Source organism: Sinocyclocheilus rhinocerous, unplaced genomic scaffold, assembly GCF_001515625.1.
Source record: "Sinocyclocheilus rhinocerous isolate Xijiao unplaced genomic scaffold, SAMN03320098_v1.1 scaffold588, whole genome shotgun sequence".
Lineage (NCBI taxonomy): Eukaryota > Metazoa > Chordata > Actinopteri > Cypriniformes > Cyprinidae > Sinocyclocheilus > Sinocyclocheilus rhinocerous.
This window is the reverse complement of record NW_015635063.1, coordinates 983803-1006104: the sequence shown is the minus strand read 5'-3', so window position 1 is coordinate 1006104 and position 22302 is coordinate 983803. Positions and strand designations below refer to the sequence as shown.

The 22302-nt window shown below is 37.9% G+C and overlaps 1 protein-coding gene and 1 long non-coding RNA gene across 2 annotated transcripts in view; both read left to right on the top strand.

Moving 5' to 3' along the window:
- The first annotated feature begins 969 nt into the window (after positions 1 to 969).
- LOC107746616 (collagen alpha-1(XXVIII) chain-like) overlaps positions 970 to 22302 on the top strand; it is a 23380-nt gene continuing 2047 nt past the window's right edge. The window contains exons 1-28 of the mRNA XM_016560910.1: positions 970 to 1041; positions 1317 to 1490; positions 3532 to 4085; positions 4341 to 4520; positions 7190 to 7210; positions 7304 to 7363; positions 8077 to 8130; positions 8212 to 8256; positions 8354 to 8380; positions 8580 to 8633; positions 8715 to 8759; positions 8857 to 8883; positions 11337 to 11405; positions 11490 to 11558; positions 11637 to 11705; positions 12919 to 12987; positions 13400 to 13468; positions 13553 to 13621; positions 13740 to 13808; positions 14289 to 14366; positions 15538 to 15606; positions 15696 to 15764; positions 15847 to 15927; positions 16320 to 16355; positions 16480 to 16516; positions 17134 to 17691; positions 18489 to 18745; positions 18886 to 19087. Of these exons, the coding sequence (XP_016416396.1) occupies position 1041; positions 1317 to 1490; positions 3532 to 4085; positions 4341 to 4520; positions 7190 to 7210; positions 7304 to 7363; positions 8077 to 8130; positions 8212 to 8256; positions 8354 to 8380; positions 8580 to 8633; positions 8715 to 8759; positions 8857 to 8883; positions 11337 to 11405; positions 11490 to 11558; positions 11637 to 11705; positions 12919 to 12987; positions 13400 to 13468; positions 13553 to 13621; positions 13740 to 13808; positions 14289 to 14366; positions 15538 to 15606; positions 15696 to 15764; positions 15847 to 15927; positions 16320 to 16355; positions 16480 to 16516; positions 17134 to 17691; positions 18489 to 18745; positions 18886 to 19087 (3112 nt within the window). The 5' untranslated portion in view covers positions 970 to 1040. The remainder of the gene's footprint in view (positions 1042 to 1316; positions 1491 to 3531; positions 4086 to 4340; positions 4521 to 7189; positions 7211 to 7303; positions 7364 to 8076; positions 8131 to 8211; positions 8257 to 8353; positions 8381 to 8579; positions 8634 to 8714; positions 8760 to 8856; positions 8884 to 11336; positions 11406 to 11489; positions 11559 to 11636; positions 11706 to 12918; positions 12988 to 13399; positions 13469 to 13552; positions 13622 to 13739; positions 13809 to 14288; positions 14367 to 15537; positions 15607 to 15695; positions 15765 to 15846; positions 15928 to 16319; positions 16356 to 16479; positions 16517 to 17133; positions 17692 to 18488; positions 18746 to 18885; positions 19088 to 22302) is intronic.
- On the top strand, positions 8572 to 8884 carry LOC107746602 (uncharacterized). The gene is made up of 3 exons (XR_001640715.1): positions 8572 to 8633; positions 8715 to 8759; positions 8857 to 8884. It is a non-coding gene; the product is annotated as an uncharacterized LOC107746602 (long non-coding RNA).

The window sequence follows — 22302 nt, the reverse complement described above, 5'->3', positions numbered from 1 at the left end:
AGAATGACTTTACAGTCATTAGGCTCAAACTCAAGACATGAGGCGCTGATTGACAGCGCTTGTAAGTCACCCACTCGCTTAACCAACGGCAAGGCAAGGAGGAGGGCCGTTTTAAGCTGCCACATACACTTTGAGTGTGGAGGGGGCATGCCCCTTATCCAGCAGCTCTTGCAAAAAGGTTAGCACATGGGACACTTCACATGATATTGGGGTACAAACATCGTGCAGAACACCAGTTGAGGAAGACCGACCATTTTAGGCTGTAAAGTCGTCTTGTAGAAGGCACTTTTGCCTCCAAAATGGTATTGCTTACTCGAGATTGAACCATTTGAGGGTGTAGTGTTATTCGCCTGGGGCTACCTTGCCTCTGGACAGCATGTCTGCACCAAGGTTCAATCTGCCCGGCACATGAACCACCCTTAACGAGAGGAGTTCTTTCTGTGCCCAAAAAAGGAGGCGACGAGCCATCCTGTAAAGAGTGTGTGACCTGAGACCACCTTGGTGATTGATGTAAGCCACCACTCTTTTTGAGAATAATTTGTGATAACTTTAACCGTAACAAATAATGCTTAACAGATCAGTAATTAATGTACCTTTTTAAGGTACACAAATAATCTGTTATAAATTGCATTATATTGTTTGAAAATGAAAACTACTGAACTTGTTTTAAAAATTATTACATTCTTTGTTACATTTATGCATAGCCATGCATCTTATATATTATGCAGCAAATGTAAAAATGGGTGGGTTCACAGGAGGAGCTCTGGATATTAGTGTTCCTCTGGATGGCAGCAGATGACTCACATGAATGGAGCTGATGCACATTATTACATTTCTTGTCTTTTACAGCAAACCCATGCAGTCTTCACACATATCCAGTGATTCTCAATCATTCTGTATGGCATCTCTTTATTGCATGTGGATCTCACACAGAGAAGAGGCTGTGAAGACTGTCATGTTCTTCTGATCTTCATCATTCAGCTGCTGATTTTTGGTTGGACTTGAGCCTGTACTGTACTGAAATTAGAGCTGTTTCACACAGTAAGTGCACATTTTTCTTGCATTAGCTGTTATAGTTCAGTAATATATTAGTTCAGATAAATGAGACTTATGAGAAAATAACTTTTTTTGCTATTACACTTTTGAAATATGAAATTTCAAATGTTAATGGTAAGTTTTGAGTATTTAGGGTGGACATTAAATAAGCAGACACTGGTTGCATACTTTAAATGAGGCAATGCATGTGATGCATTTGAGAATAAGGTTATCCATTCTTAATACTGTGTTGGCATCTGTTTGTCTTTCTTCTACTGTAGTGATGATACGGTTGTGTGTAAGCTGGCTGGTTTTTCTGTTGGGAGTGCAGCTTGTTTTGGCTCAGCTGGGCAAACTTGACGATGCTGCTGATGATGATGTTGATTTAGAAGACAAGAGAAATGGAAGAAACAAAAATAAACCAATCACCTCTAATGTCATCCCAAATAACAATGGTAAATATTTCTTGCTGTTCAGCACAACACAGTTAATACGTAAATACTTAAAACTGAAATTGAGATTTATACATCACCTGAGTGTTGTAGCTGGATAGGATTTATACATCACCTGATGTAGCTGCATAAATAAGCTTTCCATTGATGTATGGTTTGATAAATAAGCTTTCCATTGATGTATGGTTTGTAGGACAATATTTGGTAGAGATACAACTATTTGAAAATCTGGAATCTGAGGGTGCAAAAAAATCTAAATACTGAGAAAATCGCCTTCTTGTTTTGGCTCAGCTGGGCAAACTTGACGATGCTGCTGATGATGATGTTGATTTAGAAGACAAGAGAAATGGAAGAAACAAAAATAAACCAATCACCTCTAATGTCATCCCAAATAACAATGGTAAATATTTCTTGCTGTTCAGCACAACACAGTTAATACATAAATACTTAAAACTGAAATTGAGATTTATACATCACCTGAGTGATGTAGCTGGATAGGATTTATACATCACCTGATGTAGCTGCATAAATAAGCTTTCCATTGATGTATTGTTTGTTAGGATAGGACAATATTTGGTTGAGATACAACTATTTGAAAATCTGGAATCTGAGGGTGCAAAAAAATCTAAATACTGAGAAAATCGCCTTTAAAGTTGTCCAAATGAAGTTCTTAGCAATGCATATTACTAATCAAAAATTAAAAAATCTGTAATCTGAGGGTGCAAAAAATCTAAATATTGAGAAAATTGCCTTTAAAGTTGTCCAAATGAAGTTCTTAGCAATGCATATTACTAATCAAAAATTAAGTTTTGATATATGTAAGGTAGTAAATTTACAAAATATCTTCATGGAACATGATCTTTACTTAATATCCTAATGATTTTTGGCATAAAAGAAAAATCAATCATTTTGACCCATACAATGTATTGTTGGCTATTGCTACAAATATACCTGTGCTACTTATGACTGGTTTTGTGCCCCAGGGTCACATATGTGAAGTTTGCTGCCTTACGGTCTGCTCTGCTTTCCAGGGCTTCTGAATTTGATCTAAACTCTGCTCACTATCCTGGGGCAGATTTCCTCTTTGACATGTTTCTTCTTCATCATAAATATGATTTACTGGAGACTGGTGTCATTTCAGCTGGTTCACATTTACTATTACATTTAAATTTTTTGGCACTTTTACGTTATTTATTTATTACCTAAACAGTTATCAAAGGATTAAAGTCAAATAGGAGTCACAGACTGTACTTTAGTGTCAAACCACATTACAATGTGTGCAGTCACAAATCAGCATTTTTGTTACTTTGTTATTCCAAGTCTCGCTTAAAGAAATAGTTCACCCCAAAAAATATATTTACTAAAAATGTTGTCCCAAACTCATATGCTGCATTGTTTAATTAGTATCACTGGTTTACTATTGTAGTTTTTGTTAATATTTTGAATTAAATTTTATTTTTAGATTTTAAGATAATCATTTTAAATTTTAGTTGTGTGGTTTTGCTATTTTTAATGTCTGTATACATTTTTTTTTTTAGTTTTAGTACTTTTACTATTTTAATATGAAAATGCAATGTTGCTTTATCAACTAGCTGAAATAAAATAAGTGTAAAGATTTAATATTTTATTTAAGTTGTTTATTTTATTTCAGTTAACGAAAATGTTTTTTTATGCTTTTGGTTTTAGTTTTTGTTAACAATAATAAGTGTTGTATGCTGTTATTTTTTCTGTAGGCCACAATGATATTTTTTGAAGAATCTTCAGAAAATCTTATTATCACTTAAACTCTTAAATTCAATAACAGTTCATATTTGCAGCTGTCAAGCTACACAAAATGCAAAAACACAGTAAAATACTATAAAACTCAAATCAATATGACACCAGAAGTCAAGGTTAATGTAAATTAAGTTTGGTCACAATACATGCAAGAAACAAAGATGTTTGAAAATATTATTGATGTCCAATCTGACGTTTTAACATAGGTTTGAATTTATTTCTTTGGGTCAATGTTTAACACTTTTTTTTCTTTTTTTCCAACTTTCAGATGTGGACTGTAATTTGGAACTGGCATTTTTGGTGGACAGTTCAGAAAGCGCCAAAGACAACCATGCTCAAGAGAAGCATTTTGTTACTGATCTCGTTAGCCGGATCCGAAACATCCGTCTCCAAACTGGACAGGGCTTGAAATTCAGAACTGCTCTCCTTCAGTACAGCAGTCATGTGATCATCGAACAGTCCCTCAAAGATTGGAGGGGTGTGCCCACCTTCCAGGATCACATCGGGCCCATGCCTTACATAGGGCATGGTACCTACACCACCTACGCCATCACCAACCTCACACGCATTTACCTGGAGGAGTCTGGCCCTGACAGCGTGAAGGTGGCCATTCTGCTGTACGACGGCGAGTCGCATCCCAAGAATCCCGATATCTTCTCTGCTTTAGCTGATGCTAAGAACCAAGGGATTAAATTCTTCACAGTGGGTTTCACATCCGCTGCCAATGTGGAACAGCTGCGGCTCCTGGCCAGTCCTCCGGCCGCCCGCTACGTACATAACCTACAGGACAAGGGCGTCGTGGACAAGATCGTCAAAGAGATTGTAAGTAGTGTTTTCCCATAGGTAATAAAAATCTTGTGTCAAATGTTTTTTGATAGACATAAACGAGAGCAAATGGAAATTTTGTCCTGCTAGACCCCAGAAATCTAATGTGTATCATTAAAGGGATAGTTCACCCAAAAATGTAAATACTGTGATTATTTACTCACCCTCATGTCATTCCAAACCTGCAAGACTTTCGTTCAACTTTGGTACACAAATGATCTTTTAATATTTTACTGAAAATTTATCCCCAAGAATCCCGATATCTTCTCTGCTTTAGCTGATGCTAAGAACCAAGGGATTAAATTCTTCACAGTGGGTTTCACATCCGCTGCCAATGTGGAACAGCTGCGGCTCCTGGCCAGTCCTCCGGCCGCCCGCTACGTACATAACCTACAGGACAAGGGCGTCGTGGACAAGATCGTCAAAGAGATTGTAAGTAGTGTTTTCCCATAGGAAATAAAAATCTTGTGTCAAATGTTTTTTGATAGACATAAACGAGAGCAAATGGAAATTTTGTCCTGAGACCCCAGAAATCTAATGTGTATCATTAAAGGGATAGTTCACCCAAAAATGGAAATACTGTCATTATTTACTCACCCTCATGTCATTCCAAACCTGCAAGACTTTCGTTCAACTTTGGAACACAAATGATATTTTAATATTTTAATGAAAATTTATCTGAGAGATTTCTGTCCCGCCATTAATAGTCTACACTACTACTACTTTTTCGCTTCAAAAGCTCTTAACATCTTGAGTCTCATCAGAAAATTTGGACTAAACTGCTCAATTCATATGGATTAGTTTTATGATCTCTTTCTGAACATTTTGAAGCATCCAAGTGGTAATTGCGTAGAGTTTCAATGGCGAGACAGAAATCTCTCAGATTTTATTCAATTATTTTCATTTGTGTTCTAAAGATGAATGAAAGTCTTACAGGTTTGGAACGGCATAAGAGTGAGTAAATTATGTCAGAATTTTCATTTTTGGAGTAACTATCCCTTTAAGAATTTTCCCAGAAGCATTGTGAGCCTAAAGGCTGGAATGCACCACACAATTTTTTAAAACAGATTGGCATCAATAAGACTAGGCATCACTAAGCAATTTGGATGGTATGGAAGCCTGTTTTCTGCCACTCAATAAAAAATATTAATTGTGACTTTTTATCTCATATTCTGACTTTTTTTGCAATTGCGTGTTTACATCTCGAAATTCTGACTTTTTTCAAATTGCCTAATACAAACTTGCAAGTCTGACTGTTTTTTCTCAGAATTGCTAGTTTATATCTCGCAATTGTTATTTTATTTCTCACAATTTATATCCTGCTATTCTGACTTTTTTATTCAGTGGCAAAAACGGGTGAAATGGCGAAAGTCTGAAAAATAAAACTAAAGTCTGTGCGCTTCATAAACTGCAATTTTCTGTGAGATCTGTTGATTCCGACTGCCCAAAATCTGAAGACTTTAACTTTCGGCAACAAGCATCAACTTCTGCAGACTTAAGATTGGAGCAAAAATCTATGCAAAAATTGTGTAGTGTATTCCAGCCTTAAACTGATAAAGGGGCAATTGGTGCCAATGACTTCTACAATCAACTTAGGCTTGTGGTGCTGTTTGAAGTCTCTCAATATAAACTCAATTTCTATTTAAATTCTGTGATCTGAACTGTGATCCTCATTAATTTTATAGTTCTTTATGTATACTGAATATTAGCTGTTGTCTCGTTTGTGCCTATTTTTATTTCTCCTGAGGAATGTTTGAAGAAACATCTGAAAAAATGTCTTGAAAGAGGAACATCTGAGCAATAAAATTTCCCTCAGGATTGTCCAAACAAACAAGTTTAAGATGGCAGTGTTAAGACAAGAGCTGTGAAAACAAATTTTTGGTTCTTAGGGACAAACTTTGAAGTGTAGAAATTATGAAGGTCAGATGCTTGTGAAGGCCCAAATAAAGGATTTATATCTCTTGAGGGATCACAGATTAAGCGGGGCATGTATGTGTCGGGGTTTGTGCTACTGAGAACACTCTTCATGCAGTTATGGAAAATGGGCCGTCTTATCTCTGTATCTGTCCTGAGGACATGGAAAAAGTTGATTATGAATTCCTTCGACAGGGCATTAAGGGCATAGTGAGTAAATGCTTTCTGAAACACACCTTACCTCAAGATAAAAAGTTGTCTACTTTATTATAGCATAGTATTTTGGACCATGGTGTGCTTGTCGGCAAGTGATGCAAGTACAAGTCTGGCTCGTGTAATTTCCTGAACCCATTCTCTCTTTGTTGCCTGATAAAAGTGATACAAAGCATGCCTGCAAAAAAAGCTTGGTGCCAACACCTGATCAAGTGTGCCCCACAATGCACGTAAGATGCATGTCATGTCTGTCTGTGAGATTCCATCCATCTAATTCATCACACTTTGCATGCAGGATGAATATCTCACCCAGCCTTCTGCACGCTAGCTGCTCTAGAAAGACTGTTGATGCAGGTGCTTGTCAATGAGACAAGAAAAGCACATTCGCAGGCCAGGAGCATTCAAATCGCATGCAACATTGTCATCTTCTCTGCTGCTCAACTATCTCATCTGCTGTAGTTACATCTGTTAATCTGCTGCTCGTTCAAACCAAGCGTGATGTTGCTCATCGCACACGTTTTCGGTTAAATAAGACATGCATCTTTCCACTTTGTCATTATGTCAACTGTGTGTGCTGTTTGCAATCAAGATGAAATGACTTAATGTGTTGCAATTACGTTTTCTTTGTTCTTCTGAGTGCCTGTGATTCCCAGATTACGGTATTTCTGTCTATCATCACTGACCTTAAACTGTTGGAAATGTGTCTCCCTTTCTGTTTTTCTCATTCATACACATGTGCATCTATTATGCAAATGCATGCACACTAAACCTGGCATGAGAAACATCTAAAAAAAAAAGGCAGACTTTCTTCCAGCAGCCTTTTGTGTATTGAGAAGAGACTAAATATGGGACTTTTCAGTTTTCTGAAAGTTGGTTTGGACATTTATACCTGTATAGACTGTATGAGGTCTCTTATCATTTTTGTAAATTTTTTTTCTTGTAAATTCACCTTTTTCACTTTTGTTTCCTTCTAGACTGAGGTGGCTAATGAAGTGGTAAGTGTTTGACTGACAGAATTCATTTAGGACACTTATGAGTGACATTATTTGTTGTGACTAAAGCTGTGTGTGTGTGTGTGTGTCCAACAGTGCCCTCTTTCCCCAAAATGCACTTGTGAGAAAGGAGAGCGAGGACCCAGCGGACCACCTGTAAGTGTCACACATTCTTAAAACCCTTTCCAGCCCCTCACACAGTTTCAAAAAAGCATAATTTAATATAAATTCAGATTTTGTCTTTCCACATGTTTTTAATAAAGAGAACAAATGCCCACCAGATTGATCAAAGTGTCCTCATTGGCGGAACATGCAAGAATTTTACAATTGTATAATTATTCATGCTTATGTCATTCTAAACCTGTTTGCTATTATTATTGTGTTGCTCATTTCTTGTAGCATCTCCACACAGCTGTTGTCCATACAGTGACAGTGACATCTGTCAATCTCCAAAAAGGAGCATAAAGTGGAAAAAAATAAATGAAAGCATCATAAAATTAGTCCCTAAAATAGACTTCTTGCATTTTGATGAAACCACACTGAATTTGATTTGGTGGAGAGAAGTTGTTTGAATATTGCTGTAAAATAAATAATTCAGATATTGAACATTTTTTGAAAGAAAACTGCTTGACTGCTATTTTAAATTAATAAAATTTCAGCCTATTAATAAAACCTTATATCTTTATTATTGTAAAGAATTTTCAGTGTCTAGAAGGGAACACATAACCATAAATAAATAATTCTGCACCCGTCAGTTTATACCACTTTAACCAGTTTTCTTTGTCTAGAAACTGTTGACAGAATGATCTGCTGTGCATGGCAGAATCTGAATCATTAGTAAATTAACGCTCTTTCTCTGAGAACCACAGGGTAAAAAGGGTCGTCCTGGAGAAGATGGTAGTCCAGGAACTAAAGGACAAAAGGTCAAAGTTATTTTAAATGATCACCCATGTTTGTCATTATTTATTTGTGTTACCCTCTAAAATGAGACACACTTCCTGCAGGGAGAGAGCGGATTCAGCGGTCCTCCTGGACGAGACGGGACAGAGGTGAACCTGTCCAGAACAAGGCCTAAAGTCACTCTTATTTTGACATTATCTGCTTGTGTAATTTCTCTCTCACCATGTGTTCTGTATTGATTATTAGGGGAAACCTGGATACAAAGGAGAAAAGGTAAAATGATGCATCATAGATGGATTTACAAATTATCGGTTGTGCTAGCAATCTCATGGTTAGATTAGGAAAAAAAAGTATTCGTTAAATTCAATTTAAGTCGCTTTGAATAAAAGCATCACTGTTGACAGAATGATCTGCTGTGCATGGCAGAATCTGAATCATTAGTAAATTAACGCTCTTTCTCTGAGAACCACAGGGTAAAAAGGGTCGTCCTGGAGAAGATGGTAGTCCAGGAACTAAAGGACAAAAGGTCAAAGTTATTTTAAATGATCACCCATGTTTGTCATTATTTATTTGTGTTACCCTCTAAAATGAGACACACTTCCTGCAGGGAGAGAGCGGATTCAGCGGTCCTCCTGGACGAGACGGGACAGAGGTGAACCTGTCCAGAACAAGGCCTAAAGTCACTCTTATTTTGACATTATCTGCTTGTGTAATTACTCTCTCACCATGTGTTCTGTATTGATTATTAGGGGAAACCTGGATACAAAGGAGAAAAGGTAAAATGATGCATCATAGATGGATTTACAAATTATCGGTTGTGCTAGCAATCTCATGGTTAGATTAGGAAAAAAAAGTATTCGTTAAATTCAATTTAAGTCGCTTTGAATAAAAGCATCTGCCAAATGTAAACAAATATAAATTTTATGTGCCTTATATGCAATCCTTAATGGTGCAGATTTTTTTTATGTTGTACTGACTGATGTTACAGTGTTTTTAACTGTGAATATAGAATATTAAATTGAAAATAGTATAATATAATTTTTTTTTTTATTTATGAAGAATAAAACAGCTTTTTAGCCAACTGATATGACTTTATACTTCATCTCATCTGAGTGTATATCATATTTGTCAAAAGTAATATATATTTTTCCAAAAATGAATGGGCAAACCTTTAAATTGTGTTGTGTGTAGGTTTCCTGCAAATACCGTTCTTAAAAAAAAAAAAAAAATTCTTAGTTTGAGAAACATTTTAATGATCTTTAATAATCATGAAGCACCTTTTTCCCATTTAAAGAACCTTTTGTGAAATGGAAGTGTTTGTTAATGGATGTGGATGTTAAATGTTCTTCACGGAACAATCAATGCCAATAAAGAACCTTTATTTTTAAGTGTGTAGGGAATGTTTGGGACAACATTTCCACGTTCCACGTTCTTGTGTAATATAAATATTTCTGCAGACCTAAATGCCCTGTATGTGCTTGCAGAGTGCTGCCATGCTAAAAAATGACTTTAAAAGCATTCTAGGAAAGAATTCATCAGGCTGGTTATTTTTTTATTTGGATTAATTTTGACACTCAAAAAGCTCATCTAGTTCTCTGTCAGTGCTGATATGCATCTGTGTGCTACTAAAGAGAACTAAGAACTTAATTATTTTTCTGGAATGTTCTTTTTTCCTGTACTGATGGCTATCATCTGAGCTACAGATTAATGTTTGGACTTGCATGTTTGTGTCGCACCACAAATCGGTATTTCTATCTTTGACAGGTGAAGGTGTTCTGCATAATGTGTCTGAACACAGTAATTGCTGTCTTTGCTTAAATATATCTGACATGAGCCATGTGTCTTCAAAGACCACCAGTGAAAGAATGCATGCAGACATGTGCCTAATGGCCCGATGTATATAATAGTCATGAAATGCTTTTTATAACATCATGGTTACTGTGATTTTTTTTTTTCATTTAACGGATGCTGATATTCAAAGCATTCCCTTAAAGGTTAAGTCTTCTTTAAAGCAGCACGTGTTTATTTTAGTGCCCATATTAACACAGGCTTGATGACAAGCAGACCAAATTTATATTCCGTGAATCTGACTGAATCCAGATGATGTAAGCAGTTTATTGCTGCAGTTTGAGTTTTGGGATTCGTTCCATGTAGATTAATCACCATTTAGATGTAAATGTGATCCACTCTTCATTCTCATGGTGCTCCAAAAATATAATGAGAAAGGTCTCGAGACGTGTTTTTAAAAAGTTGAACTTCTTTTAACTTGAGCACTGCGTATTTGCACGCGAGACACTGCAAAAGACGTGAAACATGAATGCAACAGTCAAACACGTCTGTCTAGCATGTGTTTGCATAGAAAAACAATGGGAAAGTAATGCAGTGGAATTGAAAATGCATTCTATGTAAACAGCCCTTAAGAATGTTTATTTTATAGATCCCAATATGTAAAGATTGATCAGCAATTATCCGAACCATTAACTATTAATAAAGGGGTCCCTCAGGGCTCTGTGTTAGCATCCTGTTTTCAAACCCTGTTTTCAATTTACATTAATAATATTTCTCAGGTTATCTGTAGTCAGAAAACCTATATTGACTTATATGCAGATTATACAATTTTTATGCTGTAGGATCGTCATATGATTAAGTTTTAAAACAGGCACAGGATAGTTTTAATAATATTCAACAGGCTTTTAATTACTTAAATCTAGTTTTAAATAGCACAAAAACAAAAGTTTTGTATGTTTGTAAAAAATGTTTGTATGTTTCTCAGGAGATATTAATTCTCCTGCCAGGCTGTTATTGAAAATAAGAACGTGCTCTTAATTGACTTGCCTGGTTAAATAAAGGTTAAATAAAAAATAACATTATTTAACATTTCAATATGTAGATTTTACTAGTAATGTCACAATAATCTTTGTATGGCCTTTCTCTCATTATCATATCAGCAAAATCAAATATCAGTCAAATTCCAACAAAATTTATTGATTTATTAGTACATTAACTAATTTAAATACATATGGATATATTGAATAAAACATCTAAAAAGAAAGTCTTAAATTTGTTTTTAAATACCTTTACAAGCAGAAAAAAAAAAAGAAGAGTACTAACTAAATGCTTGTCTAATGTGATCTTTTCAAATTTGCATAGAGGTATAGAGAGCATTGAGTTCAGAGATTGCACTTCAATATTGGATCTGTTATTGTTCTAAATGGTTCTGCATCTTTAGGGCGAGAGAGGTTTTCCCGGACCGCCAGGAATACAAGGCGAGACTGGCTTTGGGCTTCCTGGACCAAAGGTTGGCTTTTATATGGAAACTCTGAGATCAGGAACCCAGTGAACTCATATCTGTGATCATAACGTGTGTTTTCTCAATCTGTAGGGTGATGTGGGGTTTCAGGGCAGAATGGGTCCTCCCGGGCCTCCTGGGCTTGGCGAGCCGGGCCAACCGGTAATTATTCTCACACTGGTTGCTATTGACATTGAACACATTGTCATATTAACCTCTATAGTCTTGTTTACTCTGAAGGGGCCACAGGGGCCGCAGGGTTTGCCAGGAGAGAAGGGCCCTCCAGGAGAGGGTTTACCAGGACCAAAGGTAAACTTGTCATTGCACATAGTTCATCATTTTTAGAATGCAGTGTGCTGGAGCCATATCAAGGTCATGAGGCGGTTTAATATGTTTTTATTCAAGTTGTGTCTTGTGTGAAAGGTTTATATCAAAGAACCTTTGAAATGTCTGAACTTTGTAACCTCTGACCTCAATTAATTTTCTGAGTGATCCAGCATTCTTTCATCTGTTTTTATTCAGTAAAGGAACATAATCGATCTTGCTGTTGTTTGACTCTGTATCTGAAAAATGCAGGGTGTGTCAGATATATTTATGCATTTGGCAGATGCTTTTATGCAAAGCAACTTAAAGTGCTTTCAGTAAATGTGTTGCCTGGGAATCAAACCCATGACTTTGGCGTCGCTAGCACTGTGTTTTACCAGTTGAGCTTCAGAGGTTTGTTGACACAGTGCAGAATGAGATTTTAAATCGTGTTTTTGTTAAGGCTTAACCGTTTTAATTACTAAAACACCCTGGCAAATATCCAGATACACTCTTAAAAATAAAGGTGCTTCAAAAGGTTCTTCACAGCGATGCCATAGAAGAACCATTTTTGGTTCTACAAAGAACCATTCAGTAAAAGGTTCTTTAAAGAACCATCTCTTTCTTACCTTTTTGTAATCTGAAGAACCTTCTTTCACCACAAAGAACCTTTTGTGAAACATAATAGAAAAAATCTTTATGGAACCATCTAGACAAAAAGGTTCTTCTATGGCATCGTGAAGCACCTTTATTTTTAAGAGTGTAACGTACAATGGAAAAAATAGACTTTGAAGGCGTTTCTTTGAACCAAATTTAACTCAAATTGCTTGTAAATTTCACAAATAAATACAAAGAAACAAAAAAGTAACTGTGAATAAAACATGAAATTTTAAAGTAGAAACACTAAAATAGTATTTTCTTTTAAAAGGTACTATTTACAAATGTTTTTTTACAACTCGTACAACAAAAAACATTTTTTACAGTTTAGCATCATGGCAGAGTTTTTCTTCAGAAGCTGTTATGCATAATGTCTTAATGGTTCTAAAATAGGCTTCATTTTCTCTCTACAAATATAGCTTTTTCTTTTGATCTTAGGGTGAATTGTGACCTGCACATTTTTTTGACATTCACCAGGATAAACAATTACAACAACAAAAATATATGAGAATGGGATGGCAATGCATGGTATAAACATGGTTTAAACTTTTGTCTTTTACAGGGTGAGAGGGGTCTGGAGGGGCAGAGAGGACCCAGAGGACCAGTAGGTCCTGGCATTAGAGGAGACAAGGTAAAACATTCAGATCGATTAAATGAAATTTGATTTTTAGTGAACTAATCACTTTCTTTTTTGAGCTCATATCTCATGAGCGGGTTGATTATACCCTAAAGCTGCTCTATACTAGATGTTTAGTTTTCTTTTAAAACTTTTAAAAATTAATTAGAAATGTTCTTAGCTCTGAAAAGTTTCAATTGTAACTATTTGCATAATTAGCTTTATTATACCATTCTCTGTGGCTTTGTGAAGGAACATGTCACAGCATGCAGTGCAATCAGTACTCAGCCTGTGGCCAAGACATATAAAAATATCAATGCTGTATCTATGACGCATTCATTTTAATAACTAGATTGTACATGAGCTTGCTTATGCTTGACTCTGAGGTGTGTAATTGCAATAATATATTTGTGTTTATTGTCTTAAGGGTGATATTGGTCCTCCTGGTCTTCAAGGACCAGTGGGGCTTCCTGGAGCAGGGATCCAAGGAGAGAAGGTGCTGACAAGCTTATGATCTGAGCATGACGTAAAAATCCATGTACAATGTACATCCATGCATTGTAGGATATGCTTGTTTTAGGGTGTGGAAGGACCACGTGGACCCCCGGGAAGCAGAGGCCCATTGGGTGAGGGCTACTCTGGACCAAAGGCAAGAGTTTCCCATCATGCTATAACCAATGTCACAACTTCAAATAGTAAAAGGGTTGGATAAACATTGTCTGATAACTTATGAAATCATCTGAATGTTTACCAATGTGCTTTTGAAGGGTGATCAAGGTTTACCAGGTGAGATCGGTGCACCGGGAGAGAGAGGAGCAGGAGAACCGGGAGCTAAAGTAAGTCATCTTCACTTTACTCTTAATGAAAAGTCAACATGAATCAGAATTCACTCTACTGTCTTTCTTAATTCACACTCTTGCTCGATTCATCAGTATACGTTCTTTCAGAGAAAAAAGTTGGTCTTTTATCAAAATGTAATTTTTATGATCCAATCAAGTCCCATCCTGCATTTTTTCTCTTTACATATTTATTGAAATATGATATTATATAAGATATAGTATGTAAGTTAAATGGATTGCAAACAGCGTTTCATGTTGACATGATCTTTTAAGTAGAACTAAAACATTTTTGTTAATTAAAACGAAGCTGAAATAAAATATAATAAATATTAGATGAAAAAATTGCTGAATTTTAAGTTGAAGCACTAAAATTACTGGAGATGAATAAAAACTAAAACTGAACAAAAACTAAAATGTAAATAAAATCAAATTAAACCTAAATGACAATATTAAAAAAAATTATTTAAAATAAAAACACTACAATTGGGTGATATTGGCTTCAGAGGTTTACCGGGCCCACCTGGACCTCCAGGGGAAGGACTACAAGGACCACCTGTATGTCACCAAACACAGACACATGTTAATGATATCGTATTTAAGCCCTTGTCAATCTCATTCAGCCCTTCTTAGCCTTGATTTAAGACAAATTATGAACAGATTCATGAGAGCTCCTCGCAATATTACAAAAGGAAACATTTGTGTGCGTGTGTTAAAGAACATATTTAAAAGTCTTCACATTTTTTAGAATATGAATATTATGTTAAAATAATATTTACACTACCATTCTAAGGTTCTTTTTTGATTAAATTAGTACTTCTATTTAGCAAAGACACATTAAATTAATCAGAACTAAGACTTGTATAATTTTATAGAACATTTATTTTATTTATTTATTTTGAACTTTCTATTCATCAGACAACCCTGAGAAAAAATGTACCACTCTTTTCAAGATTGATAATAATCAGAAATGTTTTTTGTGCAGCAAATCAGCATATTAAAATGATTTCTGAAGCATCATGTGACACTGAAGACTGGAGTAATGATGCTGAAAATCCAGCGTTGATCACCGGAATATATTACATTTTAAAATACATTACAATAGAAAAAAAGTTATTTTAAATTGTAATATTTCATAATTTTCCTGTTTTTACTGTATTTCTTAGCAAATAAATGGAGCCTTGGTGAGCAGAAGAGACTTCTTTCTGGAACTAAAATATCGAACACCAAACATTTGAACATTAGAGTATATTATATATTTTTATATTACAAAAAATTGAAGTGGCATCTGCAAACAGATGTGGCTAATTGTTCCCACAAATAATAATTTGAAATTTTTTTTTTTTTTTTTTTAAATAAATGGCACTTAACTAATGCAATGCCATGTTCAGACAAGTGTGGCTTATGTATCCAAATACTTTTGGGATAAAACATTTCTTATATTATCTGTGATCCCTGTAAGACATGTAAAAAATACATGCCATTCCTCAAAGGCTTCATCAATTACCACATCATCTTAACACCACATTTATCATCGTACTGTATCCGTGATCATATGTTACACACACCTGCTCCAAATCTTTTACATATGTGTCCAACAAATCCAGATAATCCAGTAACATAAACGTCATTCCAGATGTTCCAGTGCTGCTTTTATCTCAGCCCCAATTAATCTGAACGTGTTTTCCCCCTTTGATTTGTGTTAATAATCTGTCTGTGAACAATACAGGGCAACATGGGAAGACCAGGACCTCCTGGACCGACTGGGCCACCAGGACAAGGCCTACAGGGTCCAAAGGTAAGACACTGGCATACACAAATCATAAAGAGTTGACCATGCATATATGTGTTTCAAACCTAACAGCACAATCTTGTACACTATTGCAGGGTGATCAGGGGTCACAGGGTATGAGTGGGCCAAGAGGACCTCCTGGAGAAGGAATGCCCGGGTCAAAGGTCTCGGGTTTTGTTTTATATTCTGTGTTGTGATTGAATATTCGTACAATGTATTAATATGAAGCCCATTTGTGGTTTTCAGGGGGATCGTGGAGGTCAGGGTGAGAGGGGGATGAAGGCGGTTAAAGGTGATATGGGAGATCCTGGCATTCCTGGACAAACAGTTAGTAAACTAACCTCATCGTTAAGAGTTTCTGCCTGTATGAAGTACTTCAAATCAGTCATAATGCATATGAGTTTCTATTTCATATAGGATGCAGCCTAAATAGTAGGCAGAGAGGTAATTTGGAAAAATGTGGTGGGGTGCAATGAAATAAATGATCTGGTTCAACAGTATGCAACGAAATACACATCCCAATAAAACGCATAAAAAATCAGATGTTTAAAACAATTGTAGTAAAAAGGAAACATTTAAGAACAACAGAAATCAGTAAGAGCTTCTCACCATTATATAAAAGCAAACAATGTGTGCCACCTAGGCAAATATCTCTGGATGTAATTTCCTTTTTTGTATATTTTGAGATGCATTATAACTCCCTTACTCACATGTTTCAGGGTAGACCAGGAATCAAAGGAGAATCTGGACTAACGGTGTGTCTTCTACATCTTTCACATCATATTACAGCATTCAAATCATAATATGCAGTTTATTCATATATGCATTTCATATGCATTTTAGCGACTCAAATTATGTTTTTTTTTTTTTTTTTTTTAGAGGGACGAGATAATCCGAATGATCCGGGAGATTTGTGGTATGTGTATCCCACATTACATTTGAACATAATTTGCTTTATATACTGTTCAAAATGTTGGGGTTGGTGTGATTTTGTTTTTAAATGTGTTTTAATTGAAGTCTTTTATACACACCAAGACTGCATTTATTTGATCAAAATTACAGAAAAAAACAGTAATATTGTGAAACATTGTTGTAGTTTAAAATAACCTTTTCTACTGTAATATATTTTAAAATATAATTTTTCCTGTGATCAAAGCTGAATTTTCAGCATCATTACTCCAGTCTTCAGTGTCACATGATCCTTCAGAAATCATTCTAATATGCTGGTTTGCTGTTCAAGAAACATTTCTTATTATGTTGAACACAGTTGTGCTGCTTCATATTTTTGTGGAAATGTGATCTATTCATTAAAAAATACTGAGAAAATGTAAGGTTCAACAGAACAGCATTGATTTGAAATAGAAATCTTTAACATTCGAAACGGTTATTGACTAAAAAATGGCTTTTAATCCATTTAATCCATGCAGCATGGATGCTGAATAAAAGCATTTATTTCTTAAAAAAATATTACTCGCCCCAAACTTTTGAATGGTAGTATGTAAAGTTCATTAAATGTCCTGTGCTGTTTTTCAGGCTGTGGAGTCAAGTGTAAAGAGCGTCCCATGGAGCTGGTGTTTGTGATTGACAGCTCTGAAAGCGTCGGGCCTGAAAACTTTGAGATCATCAAAGACTTTGTGGCCGCTCTAGTCGACAGACTCACCATAGGCCGTAATGCCACCCGAGTCGGTCTCGTTTTGTACAGCTTAGAGGTCCAGCTTGAATTCAACCTCGCTCGCTACATGACCAAACAAGATGTCAAACAAGCGATACGCAGGGTTCACTACATCGGCGAGGGAACATACACCGGCTCTGCCATCCGCAAAGCAACTCAAGAAGCATTTTACAGTGCAAGGACTGGGGTGAGGAAGGTTGCCATTGTCATCACAGACGGACAAACAGATAAACGGGAGCCTGTGAAGCTGGAAATCGCTGTCAGGGAGGCGCATGCAGCCAACATTGAGATGTACGCTCTGGGGATTGTTAACATTAGTGATCCCACACAGGAAGAGTTTCTCCAGGAGCTCAATCTCATTGCGTCGGACCCTGACAGTGAGCACATGTTCTACATAGACCACTTCAACACCTTGCCAGGTAATAGATTCAGCAAACTTGTGGCTGAATGCCAATTCACATACTTCTACTATATATGAATGTACTTCTCTGGTGATGGCAAGATGCATAATTGAATACTGTACATATGGAGGTATGCATAAGCTGATAGATGCTTTTTCCCACAAAATTGTGTATTTATGGCATGTTAACCAGCAGGGGCATGTTTTTTAAACATCGCTTTTTATCTTGACTCATTAGTTGATTGCACTGCTAAAAAGTCAAGACATTTTACATTAACCTTAATATATTAAATATGCTAAATATTTACATTTTTGTATAAGCATAACTGCACTTCAACATCTTAAGCAACTGTTTCCAACATGGATAATAAATCCGCATATTAGAATGATTTCTGAAGGATCATGTGACACTGAAGACTGGAGAAATGATGCTGAAAATTCAGCTTTGCATCACATGAATAAATTTACATTTTGAAGTATATTAAAATAGAAAACCATCATTTTAAATTGTAATAATATTTCCCAATATTACTGTTTTTTTTCTGCATTTTTAATCAAGTAAATTCAGCCTGGATGAGTGTATAAGACTTCTTCAAAAAAACATTAAAAATCTTACTGATCCCAAACTTTTCAACGGCAGAGTAAATATTAATATCAATAAATTATAGTTTCTATATTTAATAATAATAATAGTTGACTTATTTATTTAAATAAATCCAATGATAGGCTTAATCTGGAATTGATCAGATATTTACATTTGGGTAGAATTAAATATCTAATATTGCTTTTATCTCTTTTTAATTCACTCTTATACAGCTCTGGAGTCCAAACTGGTCAATCAGCTCTGTGAGGATGAAAATGGAGCACTTATCTTCAGTCGCATTAATGGTTTTGAAAATGGATATGGTATTAATGGCAACCGCATCAATGGTAATGGCAGGTACAGTTATGGCACAAATGTAAATGAAGTCCACAGAGAGAACACGGGAACACACTCGGGGATGAACACTGTCACTCATGAGAGCGGCAGAGGAGGCACGTTTGCTCCAACAGCTGGTCCAGACATTAATGAGGTTAGTGCACTGATGGTCTCAACAGTGACCAGACACTTTTTTGGTGGCCTTGGTTTAGTAATATAGATAATGAATGGAATTTTTTTATTTGTGTTCAACTTCGACTTTGAGTGTTTTTTGCATTTCTAATGTTCACTCAGGAGGTTAAACGTGCACCTGAGACACCAGACACAAACACTTCAGAGCAGAGCAGCGGTAGAGGAGATACTCCAACAGTCACTGGGACATCCACACACAGCAGACCTTCATCAGGGACAACATCATCATCATCAACGTCAACAACTGTGAACACGTCAACCTCAGTGCGATATATACCAGCACCACGTCCACCATTACCTAAAGGTAAAAACATAACACACTCACTAATACACGACAAAATACACTACTGTTCAAAAGTTATGGATCTATAAGATTTGTATTTTATTTTATTTTTATTTTTAAAGAAGTGAATACTTATATTCAGCAAAGATGCATTAAATTAATCAACAAGTGACAGTAAAGACTTAAATATTATTACAAAAGATTTCTATTTTTACTTGAAAAAAGTATGGTTTCTGCAAAAACAGCAAGCAGCACAACTGTTTTCAACATTGATAATAATCAGAAATGTTTCTTGAGCAGCAAATCAGTATATTAGAATGATTTCTGAAGGATCATATGATACTGAAGACTGGAGTAATGATGCTGAAATTCAGCTTTGATCACCGGAATAAATTAATAACATTTTAAAATATGCATATTTCAATAGAAAACGTCTCTATTATGTATGTAACCCTCGTTCCCTGAAGGAGGGACTCCGCTATATTATCCAATTCGGTAGGTGGCGCTGTTACAAAAGAATAGGGTCCTAGAACTGCGGTCCTAGAACTGCGGTCCTGAAACTGCAGCCTCCAGTTGTGCAGGAACACCCTTCTCCCCACAAAGTCCACGGTATAGTTCGAACACTGGGTGCAACATATACTCAGGTTTTCGCTGAGCCGCCGACCTGGCCGCTCAGCAGTGGTACAGCAGCTGTGGCGACAGGATGTGACGTCTCAGTTCCCTCCTTCAGGGAACGAGGGTAGGGCTGGGCAAAAAATCGAATGCGATTTTCATGCGAATCTCATCAGTAAAGCCGCTTCTGGTGATTAGTAGTAAATCTCCAGCACGTGCTTTCAGATGGAGCGGCATTTACTACACAGAGCCGTAGATCACTGACAAGCTAAACAAAATCGCATTAAATTTTTTGCACAGCCCTAAACGAGGGTTACATACGTAACCGAGACACCTTTCAGTTGGTCACTCTGAATGTCACGTCGGTATTGACAGACAAATTGGGATCCCTAACAAAGCGCCACTGATGCTGCCCTTTCCAGGGTCCTGGGGCTCGCAACAAGAAGACCAGTCACTGTTATCGTTGCACTACCCACAACAGCACTCGAGTACTTGGCCGTGACAGTTACCATCGATCATGAAAACGATGATGATGGAAAAAAAAATATATTTTTTTCTGATTGGTTATAGCAGCACTTTGGGCGGCACCCTGAGCTCTGATTGTTTAGCTTGCAGCAGCATGCGGTCCAAAGTATAGACATGAGAAGAGAGAAGCATGGCTTTGAAGTCACGTAGTGATGTCTGGGTTAGCTACATACATATCTGATTAATCTAATATAGGATGCATTGGGATATTAAAGGTGCAATAGGTGATTTGGTTCAAAAGCATTTTTTGTTATGCTGGTTGAAAGTCTCTTCACATCTCGATAGCAATCATATAGCAATACGTTAAGTGGTCTAAATGTATAATTTATATATTCTGTGGAAGGCGTAGGACCAAGAAATGTTCGTTCTTTTCGACTTTCCTACCTGCCTGTCAACATATGTATTTGCATACCTCTGCGCACCCTATTCGCGCAGACAGGATATGTCATCAATGCGTTCATGTACGCTGTGCAGACAGATCGAGAATGGCTCCCAGATACCGTACAAAGCTGCACCAACGGAACCACTGACGTACTCGCAGTGGAGCAGCTAGGAGGAGCGCAGGGACCCGGCTCAGGCGGCTCGTGGGCGGTCCGAAGCGGGGTCTGAGTGTGTGGTGCAACACTTACCTGCGTTCAGGCAGAGGGTGCGTGAGTAGCGCGTTTGATAGCGCTCTCGATCCACCCACTGCTGCCCACTGGCGAGAGAGGAGGGTGAGTGTGACCTGGGGCTGGCCCCAGGGGTACCTAGAGATAGAAGAAACTGCTCTTTTGTCAAGATTTCCGGGGGAGGGAGTGGTGCGTTCACCATCTCCCAAAGAGCAGCTCCCTCCATCACTGGGTCGCCGTCTCAGGGCCTCTTCTGCTTGCCGCCAGGTTTGGCGGGGGCCTGGACCGGTTCCACGGCGCTGCTTTGCTGGATGCTGCTGCATTTGCTGTGCTCGGTCTGCTTCTGTGCGGCCGAGAACTGCTGGGCAAAGTTCTCCACCGCATCACCGAAAAAGCCGGACTTGGACATGGGGGCGTTCAGGAACCAAAGCTTGTCGGTCTCCCTCATGTCAGCCAGACACAGCCAGAGATGGCGCTCCTGGACAACCATAGTGGACATTGCACGACCCAGAGACCACGCAGTGACCTACGTCGCATGGAGCATGAGGTCAGTAGCAGTCCAAAGTTCCTGGAGAACCTCTGGGTCGTGACCACCCTCATGCAGGTCTTTCAGTGCCTTGGCCTGATGAACCTGCAGTAACGCCATGGCATGTAGGGCAGAGGCAACTTCTCCACAGACCGCATAAGCACTGCCGGTCAGGGCCAACGAGTACCTACAGGCCCGGGAGGGGAGGGACGGCTTGCCCCGCCAGGTGGCATCGGTGTTTGGACACAATTGCATCGCAACTGATCACTCCACCGGAGGAACTTCCTTATACCCCCGCCGTCAAGGGTGGTGAGGGAGGATGAGCCACCTAGCCGGATTCTGGCAGTGAAAGGTGCCGTCCACGACCTGGAAAGCTCATCATGCACCTCTGGGAAGAAAGGCATCAGGGTGGGGCCCTGAGAACCAGCACGAGCCACCCCAAGAAACCAATCATCCAGCCTTGAGGGTTCGGGACACGGTGGAGGCTTCCAGTCGAGCCCAACCCTCTCGGCGGCCCAGGCAAGCATAGCCACCATTTCTGGATCCAGCATCCAGCAAGTAGCGCTCCTTTGGCTTCTGCCAGGAGGAACACTAGATCTAGATCTAGGCAGAGGCACTGGAACCCCGCCCCTTTGCAGGCAACTCCGGGACGGTCATTCTCCCGCAATGAGAGCACAACTCGCCCACAAAAGCTGCCTCAGCGTGCTTAATGGCCAGACATGTGAGGCAGCGATCGTGACCATCACCCGGCACCAGGTAACGACCGCATCCAGAAATGCATGGGTGGAAAGGCATCTTTAAAAAGAAGTGTCTTTAAAAAGACTTCCACCCGTGAATGCTCTTTTAGGATTTGCTCTTTTAATGTGCTGAAGAGCACAGGGGAGATGGCCGCCTGTAACACAAACAGGGGGTAGTGCAGCCTATTGTGTGCAACCTACTCGACACGGGAAACCACCACCGCTGAA